At 44.6% G+C, this 14,764-nt stretch overlaps 1 protein-coding gene across 1 annotated transcript in view; it reads right to left on the minus strand.

Annotated features, from left to right (window-relative positions):
* Positions 1 to 14,255, minus strand: part of SNTB1 (syntrophin beta 1) — a 196,725-nt gene extending 182,470 nt beyond the window's left edge. Inside the window, exon 1 of the mRNA XM_036338180.1 lies at positions 13,344 to 14,255. Coding sequence (XP_036194073.1) covers positions 13,344 to 13,908 — 565 coding nt within the window. The 5' untranslated portion in view covers positions 13,909 to 14,255. The remainder of the gene's footprint in view (positions 1 to 13,343) is intronic.
* Positions 14,256 to 14,764: the final 509 nt, after the last annotated feature.

A 14,764-nucleotide genomic window follows, 5' to 3' on the forward strand; every position in this document is an offset into this window, starting at 1 on the left:
GTTACTATGCACTCACCCCTTAAACTCCTTGCTAAATTTCCATCAGGTTTATCCTAAAACCTGCTACAGAAAGCGTATGCATGTGCTAGAGCTGCCGTAACAAACACCACATGCTGGGCGGCTTAACAACAGAAAACCCTTCTCTCCCAGTTCTGGAGGCCAGAGTCTGAAATCAAGGGGTCAGCAGAGCTGGTTCCTTCTGAGAACTGTATGGAAGAATCTGTTCCGTGCCTCTCTCTCCAACTGCTGGTGGTTTGCTGGCAACCTTCGGAGTTCCTTGGCTTGTTGAAGCATCACCCAGATCTCTGCCTTCGTGTTCAAAAGGTGGTGTGTGTGTGTGTCCGTGTGTATCCAAATTTCCCGTTCCCATAAGAGTACAGCTCATACTGGAATAGGGGGCTCACGCTACTCTACTTCGACCTCATCGTGACTACGGACATCTGCAATAATCCTATTTCCAAATGTCACATTCTGAATTATTGGACGTTAGGACTTCAACATGTGAATTGGGAGGGGGCACATTCAACTTAAAACAAGGGGTGAAATCTGTAACTGTGGTAGCAAGACTGTAGAGGAGAGACCAAAAAAAAAATTAATAAAACAGCTCTCAATATGAAGCATGGGCAGGAAAACATGTGAAGTGGGAGCTCCAGTGGGACCTGCCCCCAAGAATCTGACTGTTCCCCCTGGTGGGAAGGGCTGGCATGGAAGTAGGCTGTGGCAGACAAGAATGAGTTACTCTGGATCCAGTTCAGGCCCTGGCTCTGCAAAAGCATTCCTCACTGGCCCCAGCTTTCAGCTTCCTCCCTCATTGTATGTGTAGCACAAACTATCTCTAACACTCATTCAGCAAAGCTGTCCGATCGTGTCCTGAGCGTTTTCCATGGATGTGTTTTCCATGTATGTGTTTTCCATGTATGTGTTTTTTATGTGTGTTCTGTCTTTACCACTGTATCAGGTAAACTTTCGATGTTCCCAAAGTCTATTTTGTGTGCATGGTTTACATTATGTGCACACAAATATATAAACATAAACACACCTGAAAAATTAAGTTGCTGAGAATGGAATTTTAAAAATCAGTGTGAGATACGTTCTTTAAAAAGTTTCTTCTTTCAGATAATTCTCATTTTCAGAGGACACACAATTTATTTAGTACTTGAAACAGTTATAAAGTCATACTCATCCCCCCCGCCTTCCCCAGATAAATACAGATGATAAGTGTACCATACTGGGAATGTGGTCTTCTGGCATTTTATAATTATTGAGGCAAAGAGAAATTTTTGGAGGACATTTTCCATCAAAATGAGGGATAATGATTATGGGACACAAGTTATAATTTAAAAGAAAATGTACCCGTATAAAAATTGTAAAATATTTGAAACCCAGTAAATCCATTTCAAAATTCTGTTTTCCAAGTGTTCAAAGTAAGGATCAGGATGGCACAGTGGGCATTGTTCATTTAGGCCCTGTTTCAACCAGCATTGATATAATAAAGGCCTATGGTCAGGAGACATTCTTAAGTATTTGTTTACCCAATGCCATGTCTATTACTTTACAGTCAGTACAAACAACTGCTAATGGGTCAGTTCTGTTCTGTTTACTGAAGATGTTAAGATGAGCAAGACCTAATTCCATTTCTTAGCATCATTTTGTCTAGTGCAGGAAGACAAATATAACAACCAACACACTTAAAACTCTTAGTGCCAGATACTGTATCAGGTTCGGTATTAACTCTTTTAATTCTCACCTCAATCCTTTATGGAAGTACACTGTTATCCTCATATTACCAGTGATAAGATGGAATTCTTCACCATAAGGCTCTTGCCCAAGGTCACAAAGCTAGTTTCTCTACTTCGCTCATGCCCAGTCTAAGCTCTGGACTGTCACTTTGTGACTCGATGGTTTCTTTGTTGCCATAACAGAAATAGCGTTATGAAAAGAGAGGTGTGCTGTTCATGTGTTCTGTGTTCTCCAAACACAGATAAAGGAAAATCAGTCCACAAGATCCAGAGACTCGAGGCAAAACAGGAAAGAGATCCCTTCCGAATGGCAACAAGAACTTCAGTTGCCCACCTTAGATAATCTGCTCACTCCAGTCACCATGGCCCCAGCAACTCTGAAAACTGCCAAGGGAAAATGATAGCAAACTTAGACCATCATACCCAAAGTATCAATCCAGTGAGAGAATAGATAGCTTCAGACACTCACCTCCCAAATATTCTTTCTCAGGAAGCTACTCAAAAATGGGCTCCAGTGGATAGAACGTCAGCCTGCGGACTAAAGGGTCCTAGGTTTGATTCCGGGCAAGGGCACATGCCCAGGTTGCAGACTCGATCCCCAGTAGGGGGTGTGCAGGAGGCAGCCGATCAATGATTCTCTCTCAGCATTGATGTTTCTATCTCTCTCTCCCTCTTCCTTCCTCTCTGAAATCAATAACAATATATTTTTTAAAAAGAATGTGCTCCAGCAAAACGAGGGAGTAAACCAAAAGTAAAGGTGACAGTGAGTCCAGGAAAAGAGACCCAGGAGAAAGCCAAGGGCAACCTGAGGAAAATGGCTATGCACCAGGCCAGGAATGAGCCAGTTCAGAGTGGCAGGATTCCAAGAAAAAAAAAATAGAATGGGTAGATTATTTGTTATGTGTGAGCATTTGAAAAAAAAACATTATTGTTAGAGACTTGATAAATCTGATACTGCACTCTGAAAAAACAAACTTGAGATAGGCATAAGAAAATTAAGCACATAGAAAAAAAGAGAAGCTATTAGTAAATGCAAGAAACCTGATCATAGACTATTACTTGGCTGAAAAATGGAATGATACTGGCATAATCATAATTTTATCAACATAGGCTAATTTGGTTAATAATGGCTGGCATTGATATATCAAGATAGCAGTAGAGGCATATTATTTAGAAAATTAGAATATATATTATAATATATCAACACATACGTGATATGTAGATATATATTTAATATAAATAATATACCTATACTACCATTATAATATTTTAATATGAAAATATCTATTTTAATATTAGAATATACAATTTAACATTATGTGAAGCAGGAGAAATGGTATGGGGAAGGGCAGACAAAGGAATGCTGTAAGCATATATTATTTTGATTTAGGCAAATTCTAAAATAAAGCAGAAAACAGAGGACAGTATAGGAATATTGCAAGCAAAATGTGAAGTCATTAACCTTGATAATCTTGCCGATGAAAGGATGTTTCAGATGAAAGCATTTGAAATGCAGGCCCTGAAATAGCCAAATAACTACCTAAATTTTAAATTTCACTTTGCTTCCGTAATCCTACTGCGTAAGTCACTCTTTCGTGGAGCATTCCTTTCCATCTCATATATCCTTAGTATTCCAAAGTTCTGTTACAGCATTTGCTCCTTTATAACTTACTGTTACTATTATTATTGTTGCAATAAAATTGATTGGTATTTTACATAAAAGTAATTTATTACTCTACACCTGCCTCCCCTCTGGACTATTCTATTTTAGAAGAGCAGGAGGTTCATCTCATTCCTCTGTAACTCTTGCTTCCTTGTACCAATGAGGTCCGACCTTACAAACACTTAAAAGAAAATGTATTTCAATGACTACTTGTGTCATTATGGTACACCGTATCTCATCAACTCAAACTGCCTGTTTATTTAATATTTTATCTTCTCTGATGTGGGAAATGTGTCTTATAATCGCTGCAGGCTTGGATGGAAAGCCGAGTTCTTGCAGAAAGTCTTTATAACTGGTCCTATTGTTCATCTGGGCCCTCCTAACCTGAGAACACTTTAGATTGAATTATCTGCGTAAGTATTTTTTCAAATTCACACTGACATTGGAAATTCAGACCTAAATATTTATTAGGACCAACTTGCAACTCAAAATCTTGGACAATATCATTTTTCTTCCTTTTACCAGTAGCAAATTTGAGAGGTGTGAATTTGTTTGCTGTTCCTTTCTGTGTGATGGGTTTATTTTTCATTTATTCCTGCACAGAAGAGACAGCCTTTGGGCCTCCCAAATGTAAGCAGGTTTCCTATGTGATTCTCCATCTTAGACCTTTTCGCTTTCTTAAGGTTACATGAACAATGATCTATCTTCCATCGATGGACTCCAAGGTTCCATGAAATACAATACTAATTAATAGAATAAAAAAAAAAACAATTTAATGCTGGCTTAGTAACAGTTATGTCAATATTTTACATTTTTAATAAAAGAAGCACTGGGCTTCTTTTGGCTAATAAGATATCCACATTCCTATAATGACTAGCAAATGTTTTGGAGAATTTTGAATTTTGCTGTGTAGGTTAAATTCCTGACCCACCGGCTTTCCCTTCACAAAACACTTTTCGGTATGTTCCTGCATATCAGCACTTTAAGACATAGTTCACATTTGCCCACCAAAAGCCACAGCAGCCTACACTGTGGTTGGGTTGATGGAAAACATCTGATACTCCTAAAAATCATCAATGAAATACACCCTTGTTAGATCATAATTCACCCCTATAGGCAGAAGAACCAGGCCATCAGTTATATCACTTGGTTCCCTAATATAGCGATTCCCAAACGATCTCTTGTACCCCCAGTAGACTTCCTATAACATATGGTTGAACTCTCTCTCTGAAAATAATACTTAGCTAAGCATAAGATGTGACATATTATATAGTAATTATTGAGTGCTTACTGTGTTCCAGGCAATGAGCTAACCACTTTACATACATAATCACTACTCAGAATGAGCCTACTGATTAAGAAATTGAGGCTTGTAATTTAAGGACCTTGCACAGATCACACAGATAGAAAGAGCTAGATCGAGAATTTAAGCCCAGACAAAGTAACTGCAAGGCCCATCCTCTAAACCACTGCATAATACTGCTTTGATTTAAAAAAAACAAATTGCCATGGGAAGGAACAAGGTGAACAGTAATGCAAACACACTAGATATGTCGATTGCATTGATGCTCAGCAACCCGTCCAAGCTGAAATAGATCTTTGCACATTTATCCACATTCTAAGAAAGATGCTTCAAACCGCAGGAAGAGGTAATTTCAACAGCAAAAGTATGGGTCATCTTTTTCACTTCCATGATAATAACCATTAATCGTTAACTTTTTCCCTTGTCTATCCCACTTTGGGAGTGGGGCTCATTTGCCCGGGTCTGTGAGGACACGTACTTTGTGGTGTATATTCCATATTTTCTCTTAAGTCCCACTCTGCAGGCCAGAGCTGAAGGCAAGCCTTATTATAGATCAAAACCAGTGAAGTGGGTAATGAGGTTTGGTATATAAAACACTTGGTATAAATGCAGAGGAAATTCTGGCTTTTCTTTAACATTAACTGCTTGGAAACGCATCATTGGAAATAGAATTCTTAGTAGGCTACTAGCTCCTGAAGAATAATTTCCCTCCCCCGAACAGACCACTGGTAGCTAGACGCCTTTCACAAATGCGGAGCCCCGTGAAGCGAGTTATTTTTAATGCACACTCTACGGGGTGACAGCTAAAACGCACCACTGAACGGGAAGAGCATTACCCACCACGGCGGAAACAGAATTGAACACGTCACCTTCACTTAAGGAATATGGTCTGAATTCTCAGGCTGATACCTAACCTTGGAAAAGAAACAATTAAAATATCTAAGCAGACAGTTTTCATCTCCTCGGGTAGAAAGCGTTCTTACATGTTCAGACTCGTAGGTCCCTGAGCCACAGGGGGGCAAAGGAAAGGTGGTTCTACATATACCATTAAAAAGATAATTAGTTTTTCCCATAACTTTTAAATTCATGTCTGGCTCTCTCCTGTCAACTGTCTTTCAAGACTGGTCTACGTTAAGGAAGTGCTTCCTAGGTCTATAAACTCACTTCTTTATTTCTCTTCTCTCCGGAGCAAGGTATCACTTTCATTAGGTTTATCACCATCGTCCAACAGTATGAGTGGTGGAGGATGGAAGTCATAAAAAAAGGGTCATTCAATGCTACCTTATCTCCCTCTCTCCCTCCTTCCCTTCCTCCCTCCCTCCCTCTTTCCCTTCTTTCCTTCTTTCCCTTCTTTCCTCCTTCTTTCTTCTCTCTTTCTTCTTCTTTCTTTCTTCTTTCTTTCTTTCTTCCTTCCTTCCTTCCTTCCTTCCTTCCTTCCTTCCTTCCTTCCTTCCTTCCTTCCTTCCTTCCTTCCTTCCTTCCGTCCCCTCCCCCCTTTTTAACACATTTTAACAGCCTAACATGTGCCAGGTACTATGCTATATATGGTAGGGTAAAAAATCACACTATTTGTATTACTAATCTCAAGTAATTCAGAATCAGCCTCATAAGCCCCACCTCGTGAATGACTGACTGGAAGCTCCCTGAAATCAGAGGCCACACCTGGTACCTTCTAGACTTCTTTCTGTCCACGGCATGATTCTTGCATTTGTGTAGTATGTGGCAGGAAGAGCTTGATGGGGTGTGAGATAATCTAAAGTCCAGCTCCCTCATTCACAAGGTAACTGCAGATAAATCCCCTAAACTCTAGCACTTCCATTTCCTCCTGTACAAAAGGGAGATCACAATACCAGTGGAACCACCCATGGAGAAAGAAGGGACCACTGTGACAAAAATCTAATGCCAGTGAAGCCACTCTACAAACCTAAGTCTTGCTCAGAAAGGTGCTCCTAAGAATAATTCAGGGTCAAGGGGCTGAGTAGTAGGGCAGCTGAGTGGGCACAGGGAGCAGGGTCATTTGACAAGAGCCTTGCCCCTCGGCAAGGTCTGAAGGTCACCTTCCGCCTGCATAGCCACACTATGTTATAGCCACAGCGTGACACGTGCACTGCCCTCGTGGCACTGTGATATCAGAGGGAGGATCATGGAGCATGACAATGTCATGTCTTCCACCCACAAATTTAATGCCTTTTCCATCTTAAGTATTTAATCGTGTCCTGTGGCCATAACCTTTGCAGTTTGCGGTGTGAGAGCAAACTAGCATGAATTTCTTTGTCCTTCCTCACAATTTCATAGATAGAAAATTCGTTCTTATCCACCTCAGCATATGATTTTTTTTCTTTCATTATTAAGTCAAGAACTTTCACCTTTTCACTTAAAGGAAGCACTTTATGGCTTCTTGTTAGCATATCCAAGAATGGCCTGCATCACTATTCTTACACTCTGGGGCCATGATTAAGTAACATAAAGGTGACAAGGCCTGTAATACCACGACAGTGGATTTGATAACCAAGACTAATCTAAGTACTAAGTGACTAATGGGTGGGAGCATCTACAGCTCAGAGATGCTGGATCAAGGGATGATTCACATACCCAGTTGTACAGAGGAGAGATCTCATCACGCTACTCAGAATGACGCACAATTTAAAATGGATGAATTGTTCTCATCTGGTATTTTCCATTGAATATTTCTGGACCATGGTTGACCATGCGTAACTAAAACTGAGGAATGGGAAACTGCAAATAAGGGAACTCCTGTTTTTTCTATTAGACATACTAGTCCTGCTGCTGGGCGTCTCCCATTAAGAGGGGAGAGAAACAAAGGTGATGAGACACCTGGACCCAGCTGTCCCTGACACTCAGGGAGTCCTTGAACTTTTCTCCTAGGTTCCTCCTTTTGAGTTGGGTCACTGTCAAACACAACTAAAAGTCTTGACTCATACATACACTGCCCACAAGTAGGTCACTTAATATCTATGAGCCTAAAACTTCTTTATTCCCTATAAAATAGGGATGATGATGATGATAAAAGTGATGATGATTATAATGAAGGTGATAATAATGACCTTCACAGGGTTACCAGCGCATAATTGTAAAAGTGGCTTGTCAATCCTGATGTTAGTAGTTGTCATTGATGCTACTCAGAATGGTGTGCAATTTGAAACTCATGCATTGTTATTTCTGGAATTTTCCATTTAATACTTTCAAACCATGGCTGACTGTCGGTTACTGAAACCATAGAAAGTGAAACTGTAGATAAGGGAGGACTACTGTAATTTGTTATAACAGCAATCATAAACTAAGATTCCAAACAAGAAAGTAGAAGCCCTAATTGAGACAAATCATTGCCCCTCTAGGCGCTTCACTCTCCTAATCCTCACCGAGGATAAGGATCCCTGATCTGCTTCTCTTATACGGCTGTTTATGAGGCTCGAAAGCTACACGGGCTGTGCTTGACTCTCAGCCTCTGCACTGTGTTTCTTTGGCAAGTGACTTAACCAATCAGTGCCTCCGTTTCCTCATCTGTAAAATAGACATACTGATAGTGTTGGGTCATTGTGAGAATCAATGATTTAGTCCAGAGGTCCTCAAACTTTTTAAACAGGGGGCCAGTTCACTGTCCCTCAGACCGTTGGAGGGCCGGACTATAGTTTTTAAAAAAAAACTATGAACAAATTCCTATGCACACTGCACATATCTTATTTTGAAGTAAAAAAACAAAACGGGAACAAATACAGTATTTGTATTTGCATGTGGCCCGCGGGCCGTAGTTTGAGGACCCCTGATTTATCTATGTAAAGTGCTTGGAACGGCATTTGGCACAATGTCAGTATTAGGTAAGTGTTAGCTATTATTACATATGTAAAAAAAGAGTTTGCAAAAAGTTAGACATTACGAACTGGCAAGGTAATACTAGCATTCTTATAGAACACTGATTCTCAAGAGGGTGAAGGGCCACTAGCAGTTCAGAAATTTGCGGAAGCACTTTAGAGGGTAAGAGGATGGGAGGTTGGTATACTACTAGCATTTAGTGATAGGAGCCAGGAATGCTAGACATCTTGCAACATCAAGGGCAGTCACTTAACAGTGCAAGCTTTTACCAGATCCCAAATGACAGCTCAGCCTCCTACCCATCTTCATCTGTAGCCGCGCATTGATGGTGATTTTACAAACAAGGACTAGCATCTGTCTCCTTCACTATGACCTCTGGTGTAGTTGTGTCATGCATTTTTCTACTAAAGCTTTTCAAACAATAGTTTCTCCATCATGTTTATGTTAAAAGTATAATAGTAATAGGGCATTACCTTGATTTTTAAATTTAAATTAGAGTTTGCTTATGTGATTTGTGAAATTCTAAAATGGAAAAAAATATATATTCTGGGTGTGAATTGATAGGATTTGAGGTGAAATAAGTTTTACATGTGGCTTACCCCAGCCACCTCGCTTTCTAATGAAGAAAATCAAGGCCTAAAGACATACAGCATCTTGTAAAAAGAGTAACTGTCAGTTAAAAGATAAATAATCCAAGTTTCAAGACTCTAATTCCGGAGTTCTTGGGTGTTCTTTAAGAATCTGTACATCCTACAAAAACAAAAAAAGAATCTGTGCATCCCATACAAAGTAAGATTCTTTAAAGATCAAATTCTCATCCCAATCCTAAGGCTTTATGCCGGCAAAATCACTGCCCTTTCCTTGCACCTCACATCTCTGCCCTACCATCCCCACTTCCACCACTGGAGGAAGTGATTGTGAAAGACACCTTAGGTCAGCTCAACAGCCAAGCATTCCTGGGAGCAGTCTGGGGGGAAAGCTTTGATGTACAGGGTTATGGTCAACAATTGTCTCTGACTTTCTCCTTTGACTTTCCACTTTTTCTGGGTTAGTTCCAAAGGAGACCTTTTGGGCCCAGAGATGATTCTGTCCACCCCCAACCAATCTCCATATCCCAATATGAATCTTCCAGAATATTCTGTACTACTCATCTTGGCACAGTTATGGAGAAACTAATTTTGTTGTAACTTCAGTTACAAACAGGTTGACATGTTTCAAATTCCTATTTTATTAATATTCTAATGGGGGGAAACAACACCTCCTACCTTCCCTATGCAGAGCTGCTGAGGCTGTTTATGTAGGTGTGCCCTGCCCAACCCAGAGGGTGCCATTCACATGGTGGCTTATGTGTATGGTAACCCCTGAAGTTAAGGGGTTCACTATCTGCATGGCTACATGCAGGGTGCCTGCTCCCACTCCCTACCATGGGAATTGAGTTCATAGTGTGAAGATGTTTGATACTAACATTGTTGAATATTCAGTTAAACACTGACTTAACTGGCACAGTTCATTCACAATTTTAAGTTTGAATTATTGTTTAGTCTCCTTGCTGGCCCTGTGTTCAATGGTGGAGGCCCTGTCTCATTGTCAAGTTGGGTCACACAGAAGCAGCTCCATTTTCATAGCCAGAGAGACTTGGTGCATTAGGGTTTTAAGGCTCAATTCTCTTTCCTGTCCCTCCTTTCTGAGTAGCCCACACAATTTCTATTTCCTTTTCAGGGCTGTTCCAAGCACTTGAGCACATTTGAGGAGTGGGGAAGATACCCTGACCCAATCACTGATGAGGCTCCCACTGACCCAAGTTCATAGTTCCACCCAGAAGCTCAGAGCATCAGTTTCAGAAGTTACAAGTATGAGCTTTTATGTCAGACCTAGAACCCTCTCAGCTATGTTACTTTAAGCAAATAACCTACTGTCTGTAAGCGTTAGCTTTCTCATCAGTAAAAGGAACAAGAGTACGAGCCTCATGGAGTTACTAGAAGGTAACATGAACGAATGCAAATGAAGCCTGACACATAGTAAGTGCTGAAGAAATATTAGTACTGGAAAGATTCTTTCCCCAGAAGAGTGGTCTTCTGTATATGACAACTTTGTAGAATTTCATATTCTACAAATAAAGTAGAATGAAAATAAGAAATATAAAATCTAATAAATAAAAAAGGAAGGATTATCCCTTAGAAGAGGCTATTGCATCTTCATTTGATTTGAATTGTAAAGATAACTAATCACAGCAGGCATTTGATACATGTTGTTGTTGTTTTTCCTTTCATTCTCAGAGTGCTCTTCCATACAGCAGCCCTGTAAAGGAAGCATGCCCAGCCGGGTATCTTTACTCCCAATCTTCAGAAGACACTGAGGCTCCAGGAGGTTAAGGTGATTCTGTGGCAGAATGTCAGACTAGGAGGCAGGCATTAAAACTTGCTGTTCAGCATTCCATGTCACAGGGCGTCCCACTAGTAGAGGCAGTGACTCTCCACTAGGGGGCGCATGTCACGTAATGGGGTGCGTACTGGCAGCCATTGAGGGACTACACCAATTTCTATCAGCTCCCCCAACAAACAAAGCAAAAAAAGAAATCTAAATTATAAGTGTATTTGCCATATGAATATATCTTTAAAATATCTCCTTTAGTCCTCTCGTCCCTCCAGGTTACACCTGCAAAGCTTTTCCTAGATAGAAATTCTGGAATCAAGATGGCATTTCAGAATGTGGGCAAGCCCTCCCAGTGGTTCTGACAAGCCCCTTCAGCTGGGGATTTCTGTACGAAGCCGAGCTACAAAGAGAGGTCGTGTGCTAGCTAACTTGATGGTATATGATCACTCCCACCGCATCTAGGACCAGCACTTTGCCTCAGCATAAGGGACACTCATTTAAATGGGGCCTCTACTTGTTCTCTTAATAGGAATCAATTTCTGAAAACTTAGACTGGAAATAAGACCATTGCCCTGAGCCCAGGTGGCTCTTGTCAAGAAGGCCCAGAGGTCTTCCCCACAGGCCCTGCCTGCAACACATGACAACGTGTTGTAAAAATGTCATGGTAGAAGTTTTGACAAAACTCACTTTTCAGTTGCTGCATCAGTAAAAGTCACATAACTGCTTGACTTTGTTTTTTCTTTGTTTATGTTTATTTTCAACTGCAGGGAGTCACCTTTTCTTCCTCTTTTGGGGTGAGAGACTTTTTTTACCTATTAGCTAAGTCATTATTCATTAAATGGAAAGCAAGAAGAAGAAAAGAAGGGCCACAACGAAGGGCAGTGAAATAGGAATGACCTGACTTTGTCCCCCTGATGTTTTACAGTAAATACTGCAAGCTGAGCAGGTGTCCAGCGGTTTAGAGTCCAAACTACACCTGGGCCAGGTCCCACCTGCCCCTTGTCACACAAACCAACACACACTGGAGAAAACTTTTTTCTGTTTACTTATGTTAATCATCAAGCCAAAGCAAACAGCCTTCCACTTTCTGGATCCAGGGTAGCAATTAAATATGAAGACATCTCACGGCTCCTCTAGACAAATAAGAGGGGGAAAACCCTCTGTAGTCTAGGCCAGGTGGTGGGCAGGGATTGCATCAGCTGTCACATGTACCAAAGTTGGTTTCCCAACTGGGAACTTTCTCAGTTTCACACACCAGCACCACAGTTGGTGAACAGTCCATACTACAGTTTATTAAGTCCATACTAAATGCATTTATTTAGTCCATGACTTAGTGAGAGACCCCAGACAACTCAATCTGCAGTTAGAAGTTGGGTAAAAAAAATAAAATAATTACACAACGTGGGTGCTGACAGAGGCATGGGCAAAGCCAGCTAAGTGGCAGAAAGGCGGAGATCAGTGAGAAATGCCGCTGTGGCGGGAAAGGGGACGCATTATCTGCTTACTACCCTACTGCCCTTCTCCCCACCCCCCCCCACCCCCGCCCCCAACACCACAGAACCACAAATGGGTACAAAACACACTAGCTATTTTATTCACATTCAATGATGAGGGACCTGGGGACATCACAGCTCAAGAGAGTGGTTTCTAGGATGCCTCACAGGCAGGGGGAATTGTTTACAAATGCGAAGTTGTTTCCACCTCCCTCTGGAAAAATCCCGGGAAAATGCAGGCAGAAAACCCACTTCACCAGCCCTCCACCCAGCGCAACCCCGAATCCAGACTGACCTGCCAAACAACTGGCAGCAGAGGTGAACTTTTGCATGAAGCTGCAACCCACTTCCCAGCCCCTGGCGCACCTCCCCAGCCAGAACCCCAGTTCCCACGTTGGAAGCAGGGCGGTGGAGAAGGGTGGTGGAAGTTCCAGCATTCAAACGCTGCCACCCCTCTCCAGTCCCTTTATGATCCAGCCCTTTACGCTGGGCTGTCCAGGCTTCTGAGGAGGAAACTGCCAAAGAGAAAAACTATCAGGGCTGCGATTACTCAGTGAGCCAGCTTCCTAGCGTGGACAGTGACTCTTTCTCTCTGTCTGCCCTTCCTTGCCAGCGCCACTTCCCCGTCCCTGCACTCCACGTGGATTATCTGCAGATTACAATGAGGCGAGGTGCACTCAGCATGGGATCCGGCACTTGGCGCGTAGTACAAGTTCAAGAAACACTGGCCTTTCACACTCCACTCCAGGGTCAAAGCCTGGAACGATTCTAGGGAGGGGACCAGTTGCCCCCGTGTGGGTAAAAGTTGTTAAAACTCCAGGTCACCCACAGCACCCGGGCCCCCTGGGGTGTGACAGCCTGCGGGCGCCAGTGCGGGCGCCCCGGGAGGGGAAGTGGGGGTGCGCGCCTGGCACGGCCCGCGCGCCGCGTTAACCCCTTACCTTCCAGCAGCACCTCCTTGCCCGCGCGCTTCAGCGCCTGCACCGCCTCGTCGTGGGTGGCGTCCCTCAGGTCGGCGCCGTTCACCGACAGGATGGCGTCGCCCACGTACAGGGCTTGGGTCTGATCCGCCGCCAGCCCCTTGAAGATCTTGCTGATGAGGATGGGCATCTTGTTCTCCTTGCCCCCCTTGATGCTGATGCCCAGCCCGCCCAGCTCCTGCTTCAGCACCTTCACGCCACGCTTCTGGTTCGAGATGGACTCGGGCACCTGCTCGGGCAGGTCGGTGAAGGCGGTGCGCACCCCGGCCGGTGAGTCGGGGGGCTGCGAGCCGCCCGTGCCGGGGTGCCCGGGGCCCCTGCAGAACGAGCCATTGGTGGCGGTCCCGATGCCGTTGTACGCCGCGGCGCCCTCCTCGCAGCTCAGAACCAGGGCGTCCTCGCTCAAGTTCACCAGAACTTTGTGCCAGCGATCCCGCACCAAAACTTCCAGCAGCCCGCTCCGCTGCGCCCGGCCGCCGCCCCCGCCCGCCGGCCCCGCCGCTGCCGCCGCCGCCGCTACCGCCATCTTTCCGGCATTCTTAAAATGCCATGTGATTGCAAAACCGGGGGGAAAGTGGGGAAGGGTGGCGCGGGGAGGCCGCGGGGCCCGGGGGCGCGAGGAGCAGGCGCCCGGCGGGGAGGCGGCAGCGCGCGGGACTCGGCTCCGGGCGTTCGCGGGCGCGCTGGGCGCGAGTTGGCAGCCGCAGCCCAGCCGGTTCCCCCTCGCCGGATCCGGGGCGGGGTGGAGCAACCTAAAAGAAGGAGAGCCTGAACGAGGGGAGGGGAGAGAAAACGCCAGCTGCCAGTTGCCAAACCCCAAAGCCAGGGGAACCCAGAGGAGCGGAGCGCCGCGGACAGCCGGGAGGAGGCGGGCTCGCGGGCCGGGCCAGGGCGGGGTCCGCGCGCTCACCTGTTCCAGGCGCCGCAGCCTCTGCGGTCACCGGAGCCGGTGGGCTCGGACTCTCCCCGCCTCCCTCCTCGGGGCGCAAGTCGCCCCAGGGACAGCTTCCCTGGCGCCGGCTCTCCACCCCGCGCAGCCCTCTCCTCTGGACTCGCCCTGCCCCGCGGGCTCCCACCCGCACTTCGGCTGGGTCTGCGTGTCCCGCCGTGGTCCCCTCGCTGGATGTGCCTGAGCCCCCTTCCCTTTCACCCCCTCCCTGGCATTGTCCCTCAGTCCCAGCCCTCAAACCAAGGCGTGGCTTCCCCCGCTGAGTCCTTACCTGTCACTCCTTCTCAGGGACTCCCAGGTGGACTCAGGTGGTGGCCCTGAGTCCTCTGAGAGTGGAGAGGGAAGGCTGTCCCAAGAACCCAGAATGAAACGTCAGCATAAGCTAGTTCCCCCAAACTTCCTCTCCTTCAATGCAGGACATCCTCCTGCCGGG

Source organism: Myotis myotis, unplaced genomic scaffold, assembly GCF_014108235.1.
Source record: "Myotis myotis isolate mMyoMyo1 unplaced genomic scaffold, mMyoMyo1.p scaffold_m19_p_16, whole genome shotgun sequence".
Classification (NCBI taxonomy): domain Eukaryota; kingdom Metazoa; phylum Chordata; class Mammalia; order Chiroptera; family Vespertilionidae; genus Myotis; species Myotis myotis.